Raw genomic sequence first — 16,583 nt, forward strand, 5'->3', positions numbered from 1 at the left:
AATCTTTTTGAACTGATGCGAAGCCAGGACACTGGAGTTGTAACTGACCTCATATAGAAACAATTTTTACTCTCTCTCTTACTTTCATGTAGGCTACTTTTACTTTGATCACATTAGAAGCTCTATTTTTCCGTGTGCACTACTACTCTCTCATCTGTGTTCCCGCAGTCTGCAAATGCAAGTTGCGGATGTTGTTTTTTTGTGCAATTTGTTGGAAAAAAGTAATACTTCTAGCATTTTTGTAAAGCTCAAAGGATCCCCTTTCAAGGAAACCATTGTTATTTACACCCTTGACGGTTATGATGGGGAGAAAATCAGAGCTGTAAATGGTTGAACTTGTAGCCTTTATAGCAGAGATCATCAACTAGATCAGGTATTCCCAAACTGGGGTATGCATACCCCCAGGGGTACGCACAATGCCATCAGGGGTACGCCAAATAAAAATGTGATTCAATTTTTTTCCTTTTTTTTCTTTTTTTTCCTTTTTTTCCCACATTTTCATACAGTCCATTTATATTTTCCAACATGGTTATACATTTGGGTGAGGTTTTTTTCTTGCCTGAGTAGCCTCGTTTCACTGCCAAAAATAAAATCAAACCATCTGGTGTTCAGTGAAATAACAACACAATGTCAAATACAGGTAGCCTAGTCAAATAATTAACATCCAATCACATTAACCGTTACTCTCTCGCAGGAATTCCACTAACGGTCCGTATGTAGCCAAACGTAGCTGTTGCTCATTCAGTTTGAAAATGGATATATGGTAAAAATAAAAAGTATGGCCCGCGTCCATAGAGACACATACCAGCTCCACTGGTAGTACTGCTACTACCAGCAGTACTACACCTGCACTTGTCGACGACACAAGTTGCTCTGCTAGCATCAGTAATTCTACATTTGTTGTAAGCCCAACTAGCATGGACACTGACAGTAGCTCCCTTACCCGGAAAAGCACCAAACAACAGACAGAGACGTTGGACCATCGAAGAGGCGCAAATTTGATGAGAACTACATTGATTTGGGGTTCACTTATATTGGGAGTAGTGCCTTTCCTCAGCCACAGTGTGTTATATGTGCAAAAGTACTATCTCACAACTCGATGAAACCTTCACTCTTGCGCAGACATTTAGAAACAAAACAGGCCAATTTGAGAATTAAGTCTACTTTCGAGTGTGTATAAAGAAGTCTATAAAAGCAACAGATACCATTAATAAGAAGGGGCTAGAAGCGTCTTATATGGTGAACTACTGAGTGGCTAAGACAGGCAAGCGCCATGCTATTGTGGAGGACTTAATTCTTCCTGATGGCATGGCTATGGCAGTGACACTGCTGGGGGAAAAGACCCAAAAATCTATACAGACAATGCCTTCATCAAACAATACTGTTTCAGGACGCATCAGTGACATGGCAGGAGATATTTTGAAACAATTACTGCTTTGCATACAAGCCAGTGAATTCTGTGTGTTACAGCTGGATGAGTCATCAGACGTGGCGGGCCTGGCACAGCTCTTGGTATATATCCGTTACATTTATGGGTGGTCAATTAAGGAAGACATCCTCTTCTGGAAACCAGGACAACAGGAGAGGATATTTTGAAAGTACTGGACAGCTTTGTGACATCAAATGGACTTTGGTGTTCAAGATGTGTTGGTATCTGTACTGATGGCGCAATAGCCATGACAGTGAGACATAGTGGAGTGGTAATGCGCATGCCAGCAGTTGCTCCAGACGCAACTTGGGTACACTGCAGCATCCACCGGGAGGGTCTTGCTGCCAAAGGAATGCCTGATAGCTTGAAAGACGTTTTGGACACTACAGTGAAAATGGTTGACTTTGTTAAAGCAAAGCCCCTGAACTCTCGTGTATTTTCTGCACTATGCAATGATATTGGCAGCGATCATTTAACGCTTTTACAACATACAGAAGTGTGCTGGTTATCAAGGGGCAAAGTATTGACACAATTTTTTGAATTGAGAGATGAGCTTAAAGTTTTCTTTACTGACCATGATTTTCACTTGTCTGACCGCTTGCATGATGACGAGTTTCTCACACGACTGGCCTATCTGGATGATGTTGTTTCTCCCGTCAATTATCTGAATTTAGGATTATAGGGACTTTCCGCAACTGTATTCAATGTGCGGGACAAAATTGAGGCTGTGATTAAAAAGTTGGAGCTCTTCTCTGTCTGCATTAACAAGGACCACACACAGGTCTTTCCATCATTGTATGATTTTTTTTTGTGCAAATGAACTCAAGCTTACGGACAATGTCAAATGTGAGTTGGGTGCGCAAATATGCAGGTACTTTCCCGAAACGGATGACACAAACAACTGGATTCATCAGCCTGCCTCCAGTCCACTTACCAATATCTGAACAAGAGAGCCTCATCGAAATTGCAACAAGCGGTTCTGTGAAAATTGTATTTAATCAGAAGCCACTGTCAGATTTCTGGATTGGGCTGAGCTCAGAGTATCCTGCCTTGGCAAATCGTGCTGTTAAGACACTGATGCCCTTTGCAACCATGTACCTATGTGAGAGTGTATTCTCAGCCCTCACTAGCATGAAAACTAAATGCAGGCGCAGACTGTGTGTGGAAAATTATTTAAGACTGAGACTCTTTCCAATACAACACAACATTGCAGAGTTATGTGCATCCTTTCAAGCACACCTTTCTCATTAACTTGTGAGTTATTTAGATTTTTCGATGTACAAATAAGGTTTTATATGTAAGATGGTTAAATAAAGAGCAAAGTTATTCATTATTATTATATTATTATTTGTGCCCTGGTGATATAAGAGCTCTTTGTCACTTCCCACTAGCCGGGTCGTGACAAAAACTCACACGAATTCTTATGTTTAATAAATGTATCATGTGTGTGTGGCAGGCTTACCATGGTGGCAAAAAACAACATTTGAGAGTACGCTGACCCTGGTGCTAGAGGAGGTGCGCAGCTGGAGGTTGAATGTTTGAAGGGGTACAGGACTATAAAAGTTTGGGAACCACTGAACTAGATTAATCCGCGGGACGATTTGTTTAGAGAGTGGTTAGTCGGGGTCCGGAACATTATTACAAATATTTTGTAGACTGTAAATTGACCGCAAGAAGCCCAAACAGATATAATCTTTGACTAAAACATCATTTCAAACCTTGCTTACATTTGTATACTGTCACATGTCTCTATTATGCATGGGAATACTTGGGAACAAAATGCTTAAATTAAAATCCCTTTGAGCTGATTTCCTGGTCTTTTTACAGTCTTTTAAGTCCAAAAATGAAGAATTGCAAGGCCAAATAAAACCATTTGGCCCGCGGGTCGCTAGTTTGGGAACCCTACTTTATAGCCAATATGGTTAAATATGGCTGGCATTGGTTACAATCTGCCACATTATCAATGTTGCCAGTTAAGGTATAAGAGGGGACAGTAGGCCTAGATGGACAAGGCTATCTGAATGTGCACATAATGGAAGTTAGAGGTAGCCTAAATATTCATTATTTGATACAACAAAAAAATGCATTGACTTATTTGACAAAAAAAACAGACTAAAATTGTCCAGAGTTTTAGTCAACTAATAATAATTAAAACTAAGGATGGATAAAGTGACTCAAATGTGAATGACTAAAAATGAATTTTTAGACTAAGACTAAAACTAAATCTAAAATAGCTGCCAAAATTAACACGGTAACATGGGCTAATTGAGAGACTGTCAGTGACTGACATAAGAAGACAAAAACTGCTGATGCACTACCAAATTTAGATATTGCACCTTTAATGTTGTACTATTCTAACTCTTGACTAAGTTCCTTTTTTAAAATAAGAATCATTTGGGTCGCGGCCCCATAACAAGTGGCGCAGCAGTCTAAGGCACTGCACCTCAATACAAGAGGCGTCACTACAGTCCCTGGTTCGAATCCAGGCTGAATCACATCTGGACATGATTGGGAGTACCATAGGGCGACGCACAATTGGCCCATCGTCGTCCGGGTTTGGCCGGGGTAGGCCGCCATTGCAAATAAGAATTTGTTCTTAACTTACTTGCCTAGTTAAATAAAGGTTAAATAAATAAATAACTAAAAAATAGCAGTCACTTATGTAGCTTATACCTGGAACCAGCCCTGACATCATGGGTCTCTGATCTGTAAGCTACAATACAGAAATGCATAATTGTGGACAGGAATATCATTCTCTTCATAGTGATGTATCCTGAATAGGTACACATTTGGGTATTATTCTACACACTGGCTATTACTGTAATGAGCTCTGGCCCCAAACAAGACCACATTTGGTTTGTCCGGACCAGACTAAAACTTAAACAATCATAGACGTCTATGTTTCACAGGTTTGGACATCACAGTACAGCACAGTAGAGTACAGTACAATACAGTACAGCACAGTAGAGAAAAGTAGATATGTTAAGTACAGTATACTGTACCCTACTCTAGTGTGCTCTACTGTACTGCACTCTGTTCTCTACTGTGTTCTACTGTACTGTGCTCGCCAATCTTGAGAAACACAGTCTATGATTGGTTCAGATTTGGTCAGGCAAGGGCGGGCTGACCAAATTTCAACTACTTTTGAACGCCCATGGACGTCCGGTGTCGGGCAGTGCTCAATGGGTGAGGATGCTTATTACAGTAAATGGAAAGAGGGTAGGTGGTAGGTGTCATGGTAGGTGCCAGTAAGAGCTGGGAGAGGTGGCATTAACCGGAGAGAGAGAGTAGAGCGAGAGAGCGGCAGAGTGAGAGAAAGGGGTTGTCCGGACTTTTTTCACAGTCTTGTTTTGACCACGAAATGACAAGAGAGAAAAAGTTAGGAGCTGAACATAACAGTATGCCAGTGGAAGGGAGGACAGTGGCAACTGAGATCCAACTGTGGTTTGGGACTACTATGATTTCCCATTGTAGCCTATTTAATTTGTACCGAGTGCACTGGGAGTCAGGAAGCAAGTTCAGGGAGTGCATCATTTAATAAACAAAACAAGAAACATGAACGCACAGACAGGAAACTGAAACAATAACACCTAGGGAAGAAACCAAAGGGAGTGACATATATAGGGAAGGTAATCAGGGAAGTGATGGAGTCCAGGTGAGTCTGATGACGCGCAGGTGCGTGGAACATGGTAACATAACGAGCAGCCTGGTGACCTAGAGGCCGGAGAGGGAGCACACGTGACACAAATGCAGTAATTCCGTTAAAGATTTGGTAACAGAATTGAGTTTTAATGACTTAATAATTCATAAACAAACTATATATCAACAAAAATACCAACCAATTGGTACCTTTACCTACCTTTACTTGCTACTGCTGTGAACTTTTATCATCTAGAAAATATCTTAGAGGTATGTAGGTTTTCGGTAATGGAATCACAAGCCACTGTTTCTTAAACTTACAGACGGCATGTAATTTTGCCAAAACAAAATATAAGTGTTGATATTAGTTGGCAGGGGGCTTTACTTCAACATTATGTTTTGATTTACTAATTTCTAATACTTTTAAATACGCCTTCTGGTAGATGTTGTCTAAGACCCCCTTTACATCTGTTTGACCAGAAATCAAAGCCTTTGCTTATTCCTACATTTTAGGATGGACAATTGTTGAAAATGTATATATAAAATGTATATAGGTTTCACGTGACACCTAATTTGACATGATCCAATGAACTTCATGTTGGTGTTCATGGCAGTGGTCCATGGGTCATCTGTTTGTTCAACTGCCAGACTATATGTGATAAAGTGAAAATCTGAGGCCCGCACCTGTCCCTAACCCGCTAGTATAGAAAATGCTCTGTAGGCAGTCAGAGACAGCAGAACTATTTTTTGACAGGGGGCCTGATTTAGATATGTTTCTGCTTATAATTTGCTTCATTTTGGTAGGATATTTGTTAGTCAACATGTCTATTATTAGATACATGCAGTTTCTCTTCTGCCATTAGGCTATATGTTGCCCGAGAAGACTAAATAAAACCTTGCTCTCCAAAAATAATGTCATAGATCGATAGAATGAATGCTTCAATCTAGTTGACATCTGTGAAGTTCTCAGTCATCTCTGCTTCTTTCGCTGAGCAAAGACTTTTAGGGACCAGGAAGAAAATGCAATAAATAACAACAAAAAAGCTTTTCTATGCTAAATTTCCAAATTACATCAGTTTGACTGGTTGTAAGTAAATAGAGAGCTGTGAAAATGAACCAACATGTTTCTGATAAGATTTCAGTTTGTCTTGAATGCATATCTTATGTGGTTGAGTTGTCAGCGTTTATGATGCTGATAAAGATGACACAACCAACAAACGGGAACTAACTGCACATTCGAATTCTCCCAAGATGCTGAAATAAAGAAATCATATTTCTCCATTCCTTTTCCGGAGTCAAAATTTAGCCTACATTTGGTGTCATTTTACTGCAAGAAATCATTTATTCTGCAGGAGTTAATATTTAGGCTATATTAGAGGTTATAGACCTACAGTCAGTGTCCAGATTTCAGTTTCCATTTAACCCATCTGAACAGTAGGCTACAGTTCCCTTGACATGCCATAGGCCTATTTGAAGTCCCTATCTTATGACTTTAGAATGCCTCACATAACATTACCGGCACTGCTATCATCCTCTTTTGCCACTTCACCAAATCTTTCCCAAACAGTCTATTTTTCTGGCCCTCCCTTCTCTTGTTCAACTCTCAATTTCACAGCTTTTATCTTATTGAGTTAAACTCAGATTGTTATTTTTTTCCTCAGTGGATGAACATGAACTTTTTCTACCTGTAGCTTAATTAGACTTATAGGCTTCACACTAACGCCATATAGCCTCAATATAGCCTATAAATTGCACAACAATTATACATTTATGTTCTGAGGGCAAAAAGGAGGGGAGTATTCAATGTTTTGTACACTCAGTGTAGATTTATGGTAATTATTTGTGAATATTAATGAATGAGGTAGTCATGATTTGACATACACTACCGTTCAAAAGTTTGGGGTCAGTTAGAAATGTCCTTGTTTCCCATGAAAACACACATGAAATTAGTTGCAAAATGAATAGGAAATATATTCAAGACGTTGACAAGGTTGTAAATAATAATTTTTAATTGAAATAATAATTGTGTCTTGAAACTTTGCTTTGGTCAAAGATTCCTCCATTTGCAGCAATAACAGCCTTGCAGACCTTCGGCATTCTAGTTGTCAATTTGTTGAGGTAATCTGAAGAGATTTCACCCAATATGCTTCCTGAAGCACCTCCCACAAGTTGGATTGGCTTTATGGGCACTTCTTACATACCATACGGTCAAGCTGCTCCCACAACAGCTCAATAGGGTTAATATCCAGTGACTGTGCTGGCCACTCCATCCAGAAGCTGACTGCTTCTTCCCTAAATTGTTCTTGCATAGTTTGGAGCTGTGCTTTGGGTCATTGTCCTGTTGTAGGAGGAAATTGGCTCCAATTAAGTGCCATCCACAGGGTATGGCATGGTGTTGCAAAATGGAATGATAGCCTTCCTTCAAGATCCCTTTTACCCTGTACACATCTCCCACTTTACCACCACCAAAGCACCCCCAGAACATCACATTGCCTCCACCATGCTTGACAGATGGTTCACTCCTCCAGCATCTTTTCATTTTTTCTGCATCTCACGAATGTTCTTCTTTTGATCCGAACACCTCAAACTTAGATTCGTCTGTCCTTAACACTTTTTTCCAATCTTCCTCCGTCCAGTGTCTGTGTTCTTTTGTCCATCTTAATATTTTATTTTTATTGGCCAATCTGAGATATGGCTTTTTCTTTGCAACTCTGCCTAGAAGGCCAGCATCCAGGAGTCGCCTCTTCACTGTTGACATTGAGAATTGTGTTTTGCGGGTACTATTTAATGAAGCTGTCAGTTGAGGACTTTCTCATATTAGACAATCTAATGTACTTGTCCTCTTGTTCAGTTGTGCACCGGGGCCTCCCACTACTCTTTCTATTCTGGTTAGAGCCTGTTTGCTCTGTTCTGTGAAGGGAGTAGTACGAGATCTTCAGTTTCTTGGCAATTTCTTAATTTAATTTCTCAGAACAAGAATATACTGATTAGTTTCAGAAGACCATTATTTGTTTCTGGCCATTTTGAGCCTGTAGTCGAACCCACAAATGCCGATGCTCCAGATACTCAACTAGTCTAAAGGACAGTTTTATTGCTATTTTAATTTTAATCAATCAATTTTAAAACGGTTTTCAGCTGTGCTAACATAATTGCAAAAGGGTTTCCTAATGATCAATTAGCCTTTTAAAGTTATAAACTTGGATTAGCTAACACAACTTGCCGCTGGAACACAGTTTTCCGGTTCCGGTTTGGAGCGAGTGGTCGCATCCCACTTCGCTCCCGCAGGTAGTATAACTTTTTCATTACATTTCATTATATTTCATTATAGCACAACGGTTTGATTTGTCTAATCTTAGCAATTTCTTCTCAGCTAGCTACATAGCCGTCTTTGTATCAAAGATAATTGCGTAATTATCGTATTTCGCCGTCCTAACGTAGTCTTCACTAGCCAGCTAGCTAACGTCCACTGATTAGCTGCACTGGGAAAACTATTACACTCAACTGAACGACTTGATTAGTGTAGTGTTAGCTAGCTACATAGCTGTCTTTGCTGTCTTCGTATCTTCGTATCCAAGATAATTGTGTTGTTTAGGTTTAGAGTGTGTAGTCTTAGAGTGATTATCTTAATTTACCGAGGTTAGCTAGCCAGCTATTTGTCGTCCTTAACGTAGGAGACTCTGCTAGCTAGCCAACAGCTAGCCAACGCTAGCCAAGGTCTACTGAATAGAACTCAACAACCCGGTCGCATTCACAGGTAGTATCACATTTTCATTTCATTACAGTACAACGGTTTGATTTGTTTGATCGTAGCTAGCTACATAGCTAGCTACATAGCCGTCTTTGTATCAAAGATAATTGTGTAGTCTAGAGCGATTTTCTAGGTTAGCTAGCCAGCTATTGTCGTTCTTTTAACGCAACGTAACGTAAACAACACTACTAGCTAGCCAGCTAGCCCCCGAATAGCAGCACTGCAGAAACTATTACACTCAACGGAACGACTTGATTAGTGTAGTGTCAACAACGCACCCACTGCCAGCTAGCCTACTTCAGCAGTACTGTATCATTTTTAATCATTTTAGTCAATAAGATTCTTGCTACGTAGCTTAACTTTCTGAACATTCGAGACGTGTAGTCCACTTGTCATTCCAATCTCCTTTGCATTAGCGTAGCCTCTTCTGTAGCCTGTCAACTATGTGTCTGTTTATCCCTGTTCTCTCCTCTCTGCACAGACCATACAAACGCTCCACACCGCGTGGCCGCGGCCACCCTAATCTGGTGGTCCCAGCGCGCACGACCCACGTGGAGTTCCAGGTCTCCGGTAGCCTCTGGAACTGCCGATCTGCGGTCAACAAGGCAGAGTTCATCTCAGCCTATGCCTCCCTCCAGTCCCTCGACTTCTTGGCACTAACGGAAACATGGATCACCACAGACAACACTGCTACTCCTACTGCTCTCTCTTCGTCCGCCCACGTGTTCTCGCACACCCGAGAGCTTCTGGTCAGCGGGGTGGTGGCACCGGGATCCTCATCTCTCCCAAGTGGTCATTCTCTCTTTCTCCCCTTACCCATCTGTCTATCGCCTCCTTTGAATTCCATGCTGTCACAGTTACCAGCCCTTTCAAGCTTAACATCCTTATCATTTATCGCTCTCCAGGTTCCCTCGGAGAGTTCATCAATGAGCTTGATGCCTTGATAAGCTCCTTTCCTGAGGACGGCTCACCTCTCACAGTTCTGGGCGACTTTAACCTCCCCACGTCTACCTTCGACTCATTCCTCTCTGCCTCCTTCTTTCCACTCCTCTCCTCTTTTGACCTCACCCTCTCACCTTCCCCCTACTCACAAGGCAGGCAATACGCTCGACCTCATCTTTACTAGATGCTGTTCTTCCACTAACCTCATTGCAACTCCCCTCCAAGTCTCCGACCACTACCTTGTATCCTTTTCCCTCTCGCTCTCATCCAACACCTCCCACACTGCCCCTACTCGGATGGTATCGCGCCGTCCCAACCTTCGCTCTCTCTCCCCCGCTACTCTCTCCTCTTCCATCCTATCATCTCTTCCCTCCGCTCAAACCTTCTCCAACCTATCTCCTGATTCTGCCTCCTCAACCCTCCTCTCCTCCCTCTCTGCATCCTTTGACTCTCTATGTCCCCTATCCTCCAGACCGGCTCGGTCCTCCCCTCCCGCTCCGTGGCTCGATGACTCATTGCGAGCTCACAGAACAGGGCTCCGGGCAGCCGAGCGGAAATGGAGGAAAACTCGCCTCCCTGCGGACCTGGCATCCTTTCACTCCCTCCTCTCTACATTTTCCTCCTCTGTCTCTGCTGCTAAAGCCACTTTCTACCACGCTAAATTCCAAGCATCTGCCTCTAACCCTAGGAAGCTCTTTGCCACCTTCTCCTCCCTCCTGAATCCTCCTCCCCCCCCTCCTCCCTCTCTGCAGACGACTTCGTCAACCATTTTGAAAAGAAGGTCGACGACATCCGATCCTCGTTTGCTAAGTCAAACGACACCGCTGGTTCTGCTCACACTGCCCTACCCTGTGCTCTGACCTCTTTCTCCCCTCTCTCTCCAGATGAAATCTTGCGTCTTGTGACGGCCGGCCGCCCAACAACCTGCCCGCTTGACCCTATCCCCTCCCCTCTTCTCCAGACCATTTCCGGAGACCTTCTCCCTTACCTCACCTCGCTCATCAACTCATCCCTGACCGATGGCTACGTCCCTTCCGTCTTCAAGAGAGCGAGAGTTGCACCCCTTCTGAAAAAACCTACACTCGATCCCTCCGATGTCAACAATTACAGACCAGTATCCCTTCTTTCTTTTCTCTCCAAAACTCTTGAACGTGCCGTCCTTGGCCAGCTCTCCCGCTATCTCTCTCTGAATGACCTTCTTGATCCAAATCAGTCAGGTTTCAAGACTAGTCATTCAACTGAGACTGCTCTCCTCTGTATCGCGGAGGCGCTCCGCACTGCTAAAGCTAACTCTCTCTCCTCTGCTCTCATCCTTCTAGATCTATCGGCTGCCTTCGATACTGTGAACCATCAGATCCTCCTCTCCACCCTCTCCGAGTTGGGCATCTCCGGCGCGGCCCACGCTTGGATTGCGTCCTACCTGACAGGTCGCTCCTACCAGGTGGCGTGGCGAGAATCTGTCTCCTCACCACGCGCTCTCACCACTGGTGTCCCCCAGGGCTCTGTTCTAGGCCCTCTCCTATTCTCGCTATACACCAAGTCACTTGGCTCTGTCATAACCTCACATGGTCTCTCCTATCATTGCTATGCAGACGACACACAACTAATCTTCTCCTTTCCCCCTTCTGATGACCAGGTGGCGAATCGCATCTCTGCATGTCTGGCAGACATATCAGTGTGGATGACGGATCACCACCTCAAGCTGAACCTCGGCAAGACGGAGCTGCTCTTCCTCCCGGGGAAGGACTGCCCGTTCCATGATCTCACCATCACGGTTGACAACTCCATTGTGTCCTCCTCCCAGAGCGCTAAGAACCTTGGTGTGATCCTGGACAACACCCTGTCGTTCTCAACCAACATCAAGGCGGTGGCCCGTTCCTGTAGGTTCATGCTCTACAACATCCGCAGAGTACGACCCTGCCTCACACAGGAAGCGGCGCAGGTCCTAATCCAGGCACTTGTCATCTCCCGTCTGGACTACTGCAACTCGCTGTTGGCTGGGCTCCCTGCCTGTGCCATTAAACCCCTTCAACTCATCCAGAACGCCGCAGCCCGTCTGGTGTTCAACCTTCCCAAGTTCTCTCACGTCACCCCGCTCCTCCGTTCTCTCCACTGGCTTCCAGTTGAAGCTCGCATCCGCTACAAGACCATGGTGCTTGCCTACGGAGCTGTGAGGGGAACGGCACCTCAGTACCTCCAGGCTCTGATCAGGCCCTACACCCAAACAAGGGCACTGCGTTCATCCACCGCTGGCCTGCTCGCCTCCCTACCACTGAGGAAGTACAGCTCCCGCTCAGCCCAGTCAAAACTGTTCGCTGCTCTGGCCCCCCAATGGTGGAACAAACTCCCTCACGACGCCAGGACAGCGGAGTCAATCACCACCTTCCGGAGACACCTGAAACCCCACCTCTTTAAGGAATACCTAGGATAGGATAAGTATTCCCTCTCACCCCCCCTTTAAGATTTAGGTGCACTATTGTAAAGTGACTGTTCCACTGGATGTCATAAGGTGAATGCACCAATTTGTAAGTCGCTCTGGATAAGAGCGTCTGCTAAATGACTTAAATGTAAATGTAATGTGATGGTTGATGCTAATGGGACTCTGTACGCCTATGTAGATATTCCATCAAAATAAATCAGCTGTTTCCAGCTACAATAGTCATTTACAACATTAACAATGTCTACACTGTATTTCTGATCTTTTCTTACGTTATTTTAATGGACAAAAAAAATGTGCTTTTCTTTCAAAAACAAGGACATTTCTAAGTAACCCCAAACTTTTGAACGATAGTGTAAATGTTACACTTAGAGTCCATACTGTAATGTCATATTGCAGTACAGACAGGGTCAGTTTATCAGCTGGCCAAATACTCACGCTGGCTAATCTTGCCCTGCTTCCTGACATACCAGCTGTATAGAGCAGCCCGTTTCTGGTTCTTCATGGGTGTGCCTTTGTTGAGGTGTTGGGAGAGATGGGACTGGTTGAGGCCTGTGGACTCAACCACCTCTCTCTGGGGGAGGTTATGCTGCTGCATGTAGCTCTTCACCAGTTTTGCCACATGCCATGGATCCTTCCTATCACACACAGACACATACACACAGACACATACACACACACACATACACACACAGACAAAACTCATGCGCGTAAAGGGAGGGAAGGAAAGAGAGGGATGTTGGCAAGAGATACGGGGCGTACAGTAGGGCAAAGTCCAGCTCTCTCCGGTCACTTGAAATAATACCCAGAAATATAGCCTACTTGCTGTGACACAAACCTTAATGGCTAGCAATAGTACATAACATAGCTATTATGTATATTAAAATATACAAAAGCATTGTCTATGATTGATAAATTTTGATACTAAGGCATGATTGGTCAAGTTCTGTGTTTTCATGCTAATTATTGTACAATTGCCAACTTCAAGCTATACACAATGAGCAGTTTTACCATCATATGAGGTATTTGTGTAGTTTGAAATGTGGTGAAAATGAAATGGCCTTCCAAGTTGTAGTAAATGTTGACTAACATCTGTTCTCTCTCACACACACACACACACACACACACACACACACACACACACACACACACACACACACACACACACACACACACACACACACACACACACACACACACACACACACACACACACACACACACACACACACACACACACACACACACACACACACACACACACACACAGCACACACACACAGCACATTTCTGTTCATCTTAACCCATGCATGCAGTTCATTCAACGATAGAAATGGCCAGAGAATAATGCTGGGTAATTAGTAATCAGGAAAGGAGGAACCCTCCTTTAAATCCACCTCAGAGGCCAAGAGAGATCTCATAAAGAGGAAGAGGGGGCAGGAGAACGAGGGAGGAAGGGGGGAGTAGGGAAACAAATTTGATAAAGACCAAGAACAACTCACTTATTTGTACTCTTTTCTTGGTGAGAAAACATCAGGAAAAGATAGCAGAAAGAGAATGGAAAACAGAATCAAGTAACCACCCTAAAATGTATTGGTTTTTAAACTATTTTTAACAAATGAGCTGGGCATTGTTTTGAGAAATTAAAGCGTGTGTAAGAAAATAAGGGATGTGTCAATTTTGTTGTTGTATTAATAGATGAGGTTTGATGAAATGAAGAGATTGATGTGTATGTTGTTAAGGAGAGGATAAGGTGGAGGGAAGAGATTTGGGAGCTACTTACTGCAGAAGTTGGTCGACCAGAGCCCTCTGTCTGGCTGCCTCCTCTGAGGGTAGTGCCTCCAGCTCCTGGAATATTGGTGGTGGAAAATCCATTTCTCCCTCCTCCGAACTCTCTCCATCTCCCCTGTCCCCCTTCTCTGCTCCAGGGGTGACCCTCTCTTGCTCCAGTTCTTCCAGTGCTTGGACCAGGACCTCCCGGGACAGTCCAGAGCCCAGCAGTGCCCAGCTAAGCTCATTCTGGAGATTAGTCAGACGCCCAGGGCCCCATTTCCTCTCCTCTCCCTCCATTACACTGTTGCCTAAACCTTACCTCACTAGCACAACACACAGACTACGCAGGCCACAGGTCACAAACATACACATATTCACACACTAAGACAGACACACTGCAGTCAAGTGCTTACACAAAAGATGAATAATTGTGGCTTCTGGAGTCATTACCTTTCTGTCTTTCTTCAGTTCAGGAAAACACATTTAATTTTCCCCCATTCAATTTTCTTCTTGTCTCGTTCTGAGCTACAGTGCCTTGCGAAAGTATTCGGCCCCCTTGAACTTTGCGACCTTTTGCCACATTTCAGGCTTCAAACATAAAGATATAAAACTGTATTTTTTGTGAAGAATCAACAACAAGTGGGACACAATCATGAAGTGGAATGACATTTATTGGATATTTCAAACTTTTTTAACAAATCAAAAACTGAAAAATTGGGCGTGCAAAATTATTCAGCCCCCTTAAGTTAATACTTTGTAGCGACACCTTTTGCTGCGATTCCAGCTGTAAGTCGCTTGGGGTATGTCTCTCTCAGTTTTGCACATCGAGAGACTGAATTTTTTTTCCCATTCCTCCTTGCAAAACAGCTCGAGCTCAGTGAGGTTGGATGGAGAGCATTTGTGAACAGCAGTTTTCAGTTCTTTCCACAGATTCTCGATTGGATTCAGGTCTGGACTTTGACTTGGCCATTCTAACACCTGGATATGTTTATTTTTGAACCATTCCATTGTAGATTTTGCTTTATGTTTTGGATCATTGTCTTGTTGGAAGACAAATCTCCGTCCCAGTCTCAGGTCTTTTGCAGACTCCATCAGGTTTTCTTCCAGAATGGTCCTGTATTTGGCTCCATCCATCTTCCCATCAATTTTAACCATCTTCCATGTCCCTGCTGAAGAAAAGCAGGCCCAAACCATGATGCTGCCACCACCATGTTTGACAGTGGGGATGGTGTGTTCAGGGTGATTAGCTGTGTTGCTTTTACGCCAAACATAACGTTTTGCATTGTTGCCAAAAAGTTTCATCTGACCAGAGCACCTTCTTCCACATGTTTGGTGTGTCTCCCAGGTGGCTTGTGGCAAACTTTAAACGACACTTTTTATGGATATCTTTAAGAAATGGCTTTCTTCTTGCCACTCTTCCATAAAGGCCAGATTTGTGCAATATATGACTGATTGTTGTCCTATGGACAGAGTCTCCCACCTCAGCTGTAGATCTCTGCAGTTCATCCAGAGTGATCATGGACCTCTTGGCTGCATCTCTGATCAGTCTTCTCCTTGTATGAGCTGAAAGTTTAGAGGGAAGGCCAGGTCTTGGTAGATTTGCAGTGGTCTGATACTCCTTCTATTTCAATATTATCGCTTGCACAGTGCTCCTTGGGATGTTTAAAGCTTGGGAAATCTTTTTGTATCCAAATCCGGCTTTAAACTTCTTCACAACAGTATCTCGGACCTGCCTGGTGTGTTCCTTGTTCTTCATGATGCTCTCTGCGCTTTTAACGGACCTCTGAGACTATCACAGTGCAGGTGCATTTATACAGAGACTCGATTACACACAGGTGGATTGTATTTATCATCATTAGTCATTTAGGTCAACATTGGATCATTCAGAGATCCTTACTGAACTTCTGGAGAGAGTTTGCTGCACTGAAAGTAAAGGGGCTGAATAATTTTGCACGCCCAATTTGTCAGTTGTTGATTTGTTAAAAAAGTTTAAAATATCCAATAAATGTCGTTCCACTTCTTGATTGTGTCCCACTTGTTGTTGATTCTTCACAAAAAAATACAGTTTTATATATTTATGTTTGAAGCCTGAAATGTGGCAAAAGGTCCCAAAGTTCAAGGGGGTCGAATACTTTCGCAAGGCACTGTATCTGGTTTAAGCCCTCCACCTGCTGTTAAGCTTTCAAATGTTTAAAAAAAAATGTTTATCTTCCTCCCCCTTACTCCCCATGTTGCTCTCTTGAACTTTGTCCCCATCTCCCTCCATTCCTAAAAGTGAGCAAAGTGCAGTCAAAAACTCTAAATGAAAATAAACTTTTCCTGTCACATGCACATTCATACAGGTTCCTTCCTGTATAACACACATACATGAAAGGTTAAAAAAAATAATACAACCATTACAAATTATAATGTTCATTTTTTTTCAATATATTCAAAATTGACACAATTCATTATGACACTTGTAGATATTCATTTTAGGATCCAATAAGGATGACAGCAAAATTAATATTTGGCCTGCCTTGATGTAATTTACGGCTGGTTACACTATACTATACTATTTCAAATAAATTGTAATGTAAAGGCCCAATGGAATGGATGTTGAAGCTTAACGTTTA

At 43.1% G+C, this 16,583-nt stretch overlaps 1 protein-coding gene across 1 annotated transcript; it reads right to left on the reverse strand.

Annotated features, from left to right (window-relative positions):
- Positions 1–4,120: 4,120 nt before the first annotated feature.
- On the reverse strand, positions 4,121–14,529 carry LOC124033022 (hepatocyte nuclear factor 1-alpha-like). The gene is made up of 4 exons (XM_046344949.1): positions 13,979–14,529; positions 12,634–12,833; positions 4,993–5,143; positions 4,121–4,142 (listed from the first exon to the last, which is right to left on the reverse strand). The coding sequence occupies exons 1-4, from the start codon at positions 14,263–14,265 to the stop codon at positions 4,121–4,123; spliced, it is 660 nt and encodes a 219-aa protein (XP_046200905.1). The 5' UTR covers positions 14,266–14,529.
- Positions 14,530–16,583: the final 2,054 nt, after the last annotated feature.

Source organism: Oncorhynchus gorbuscha, linkage group LG04 (genome assembly GCF_021184085.1).
Source record: "Oncorhynchus gorbuscha isolate QuinsamMale2020 ecotype Even-year linkage group LG04, OgorEven_v1.0, whole genome shotgun sequence".
NCBI lineage: Eukaryota > Metazoa > Chordata > Actinopteri > Salmoniformes > Salmonidae > Oncorhynchus > Oncorhynchus gorbuscha.

What these genes read in the sequence shown, in the direction of transcription:
- LOC124033022 (XM_046344949.1), bottom strand. Translation starts at nt 14,265, where the DNA reads ATGGAGGGAGAGGAGAGGAAATGGGGCCCTGGGCGTCTGACTAATCTC. An exon ending in CTGGTCGACCAACTTCTGCA is followed by an intron (nt 12,834 to 13,978) that starts GTAAGTAGCTCC and finishes TGTGTGTGATAG; the next exon opens with GAAGGATCCATGGCATGTGG. An exon ending in TGTTTCAGTTTCCTGTCTGT is followed by an intron (nt 4,143 to 4,992) that starts GCGTTCATGTTT and finishes TCTGTATTGTAG; the next exon opens with CTTACAGATCAGAGACCCAT.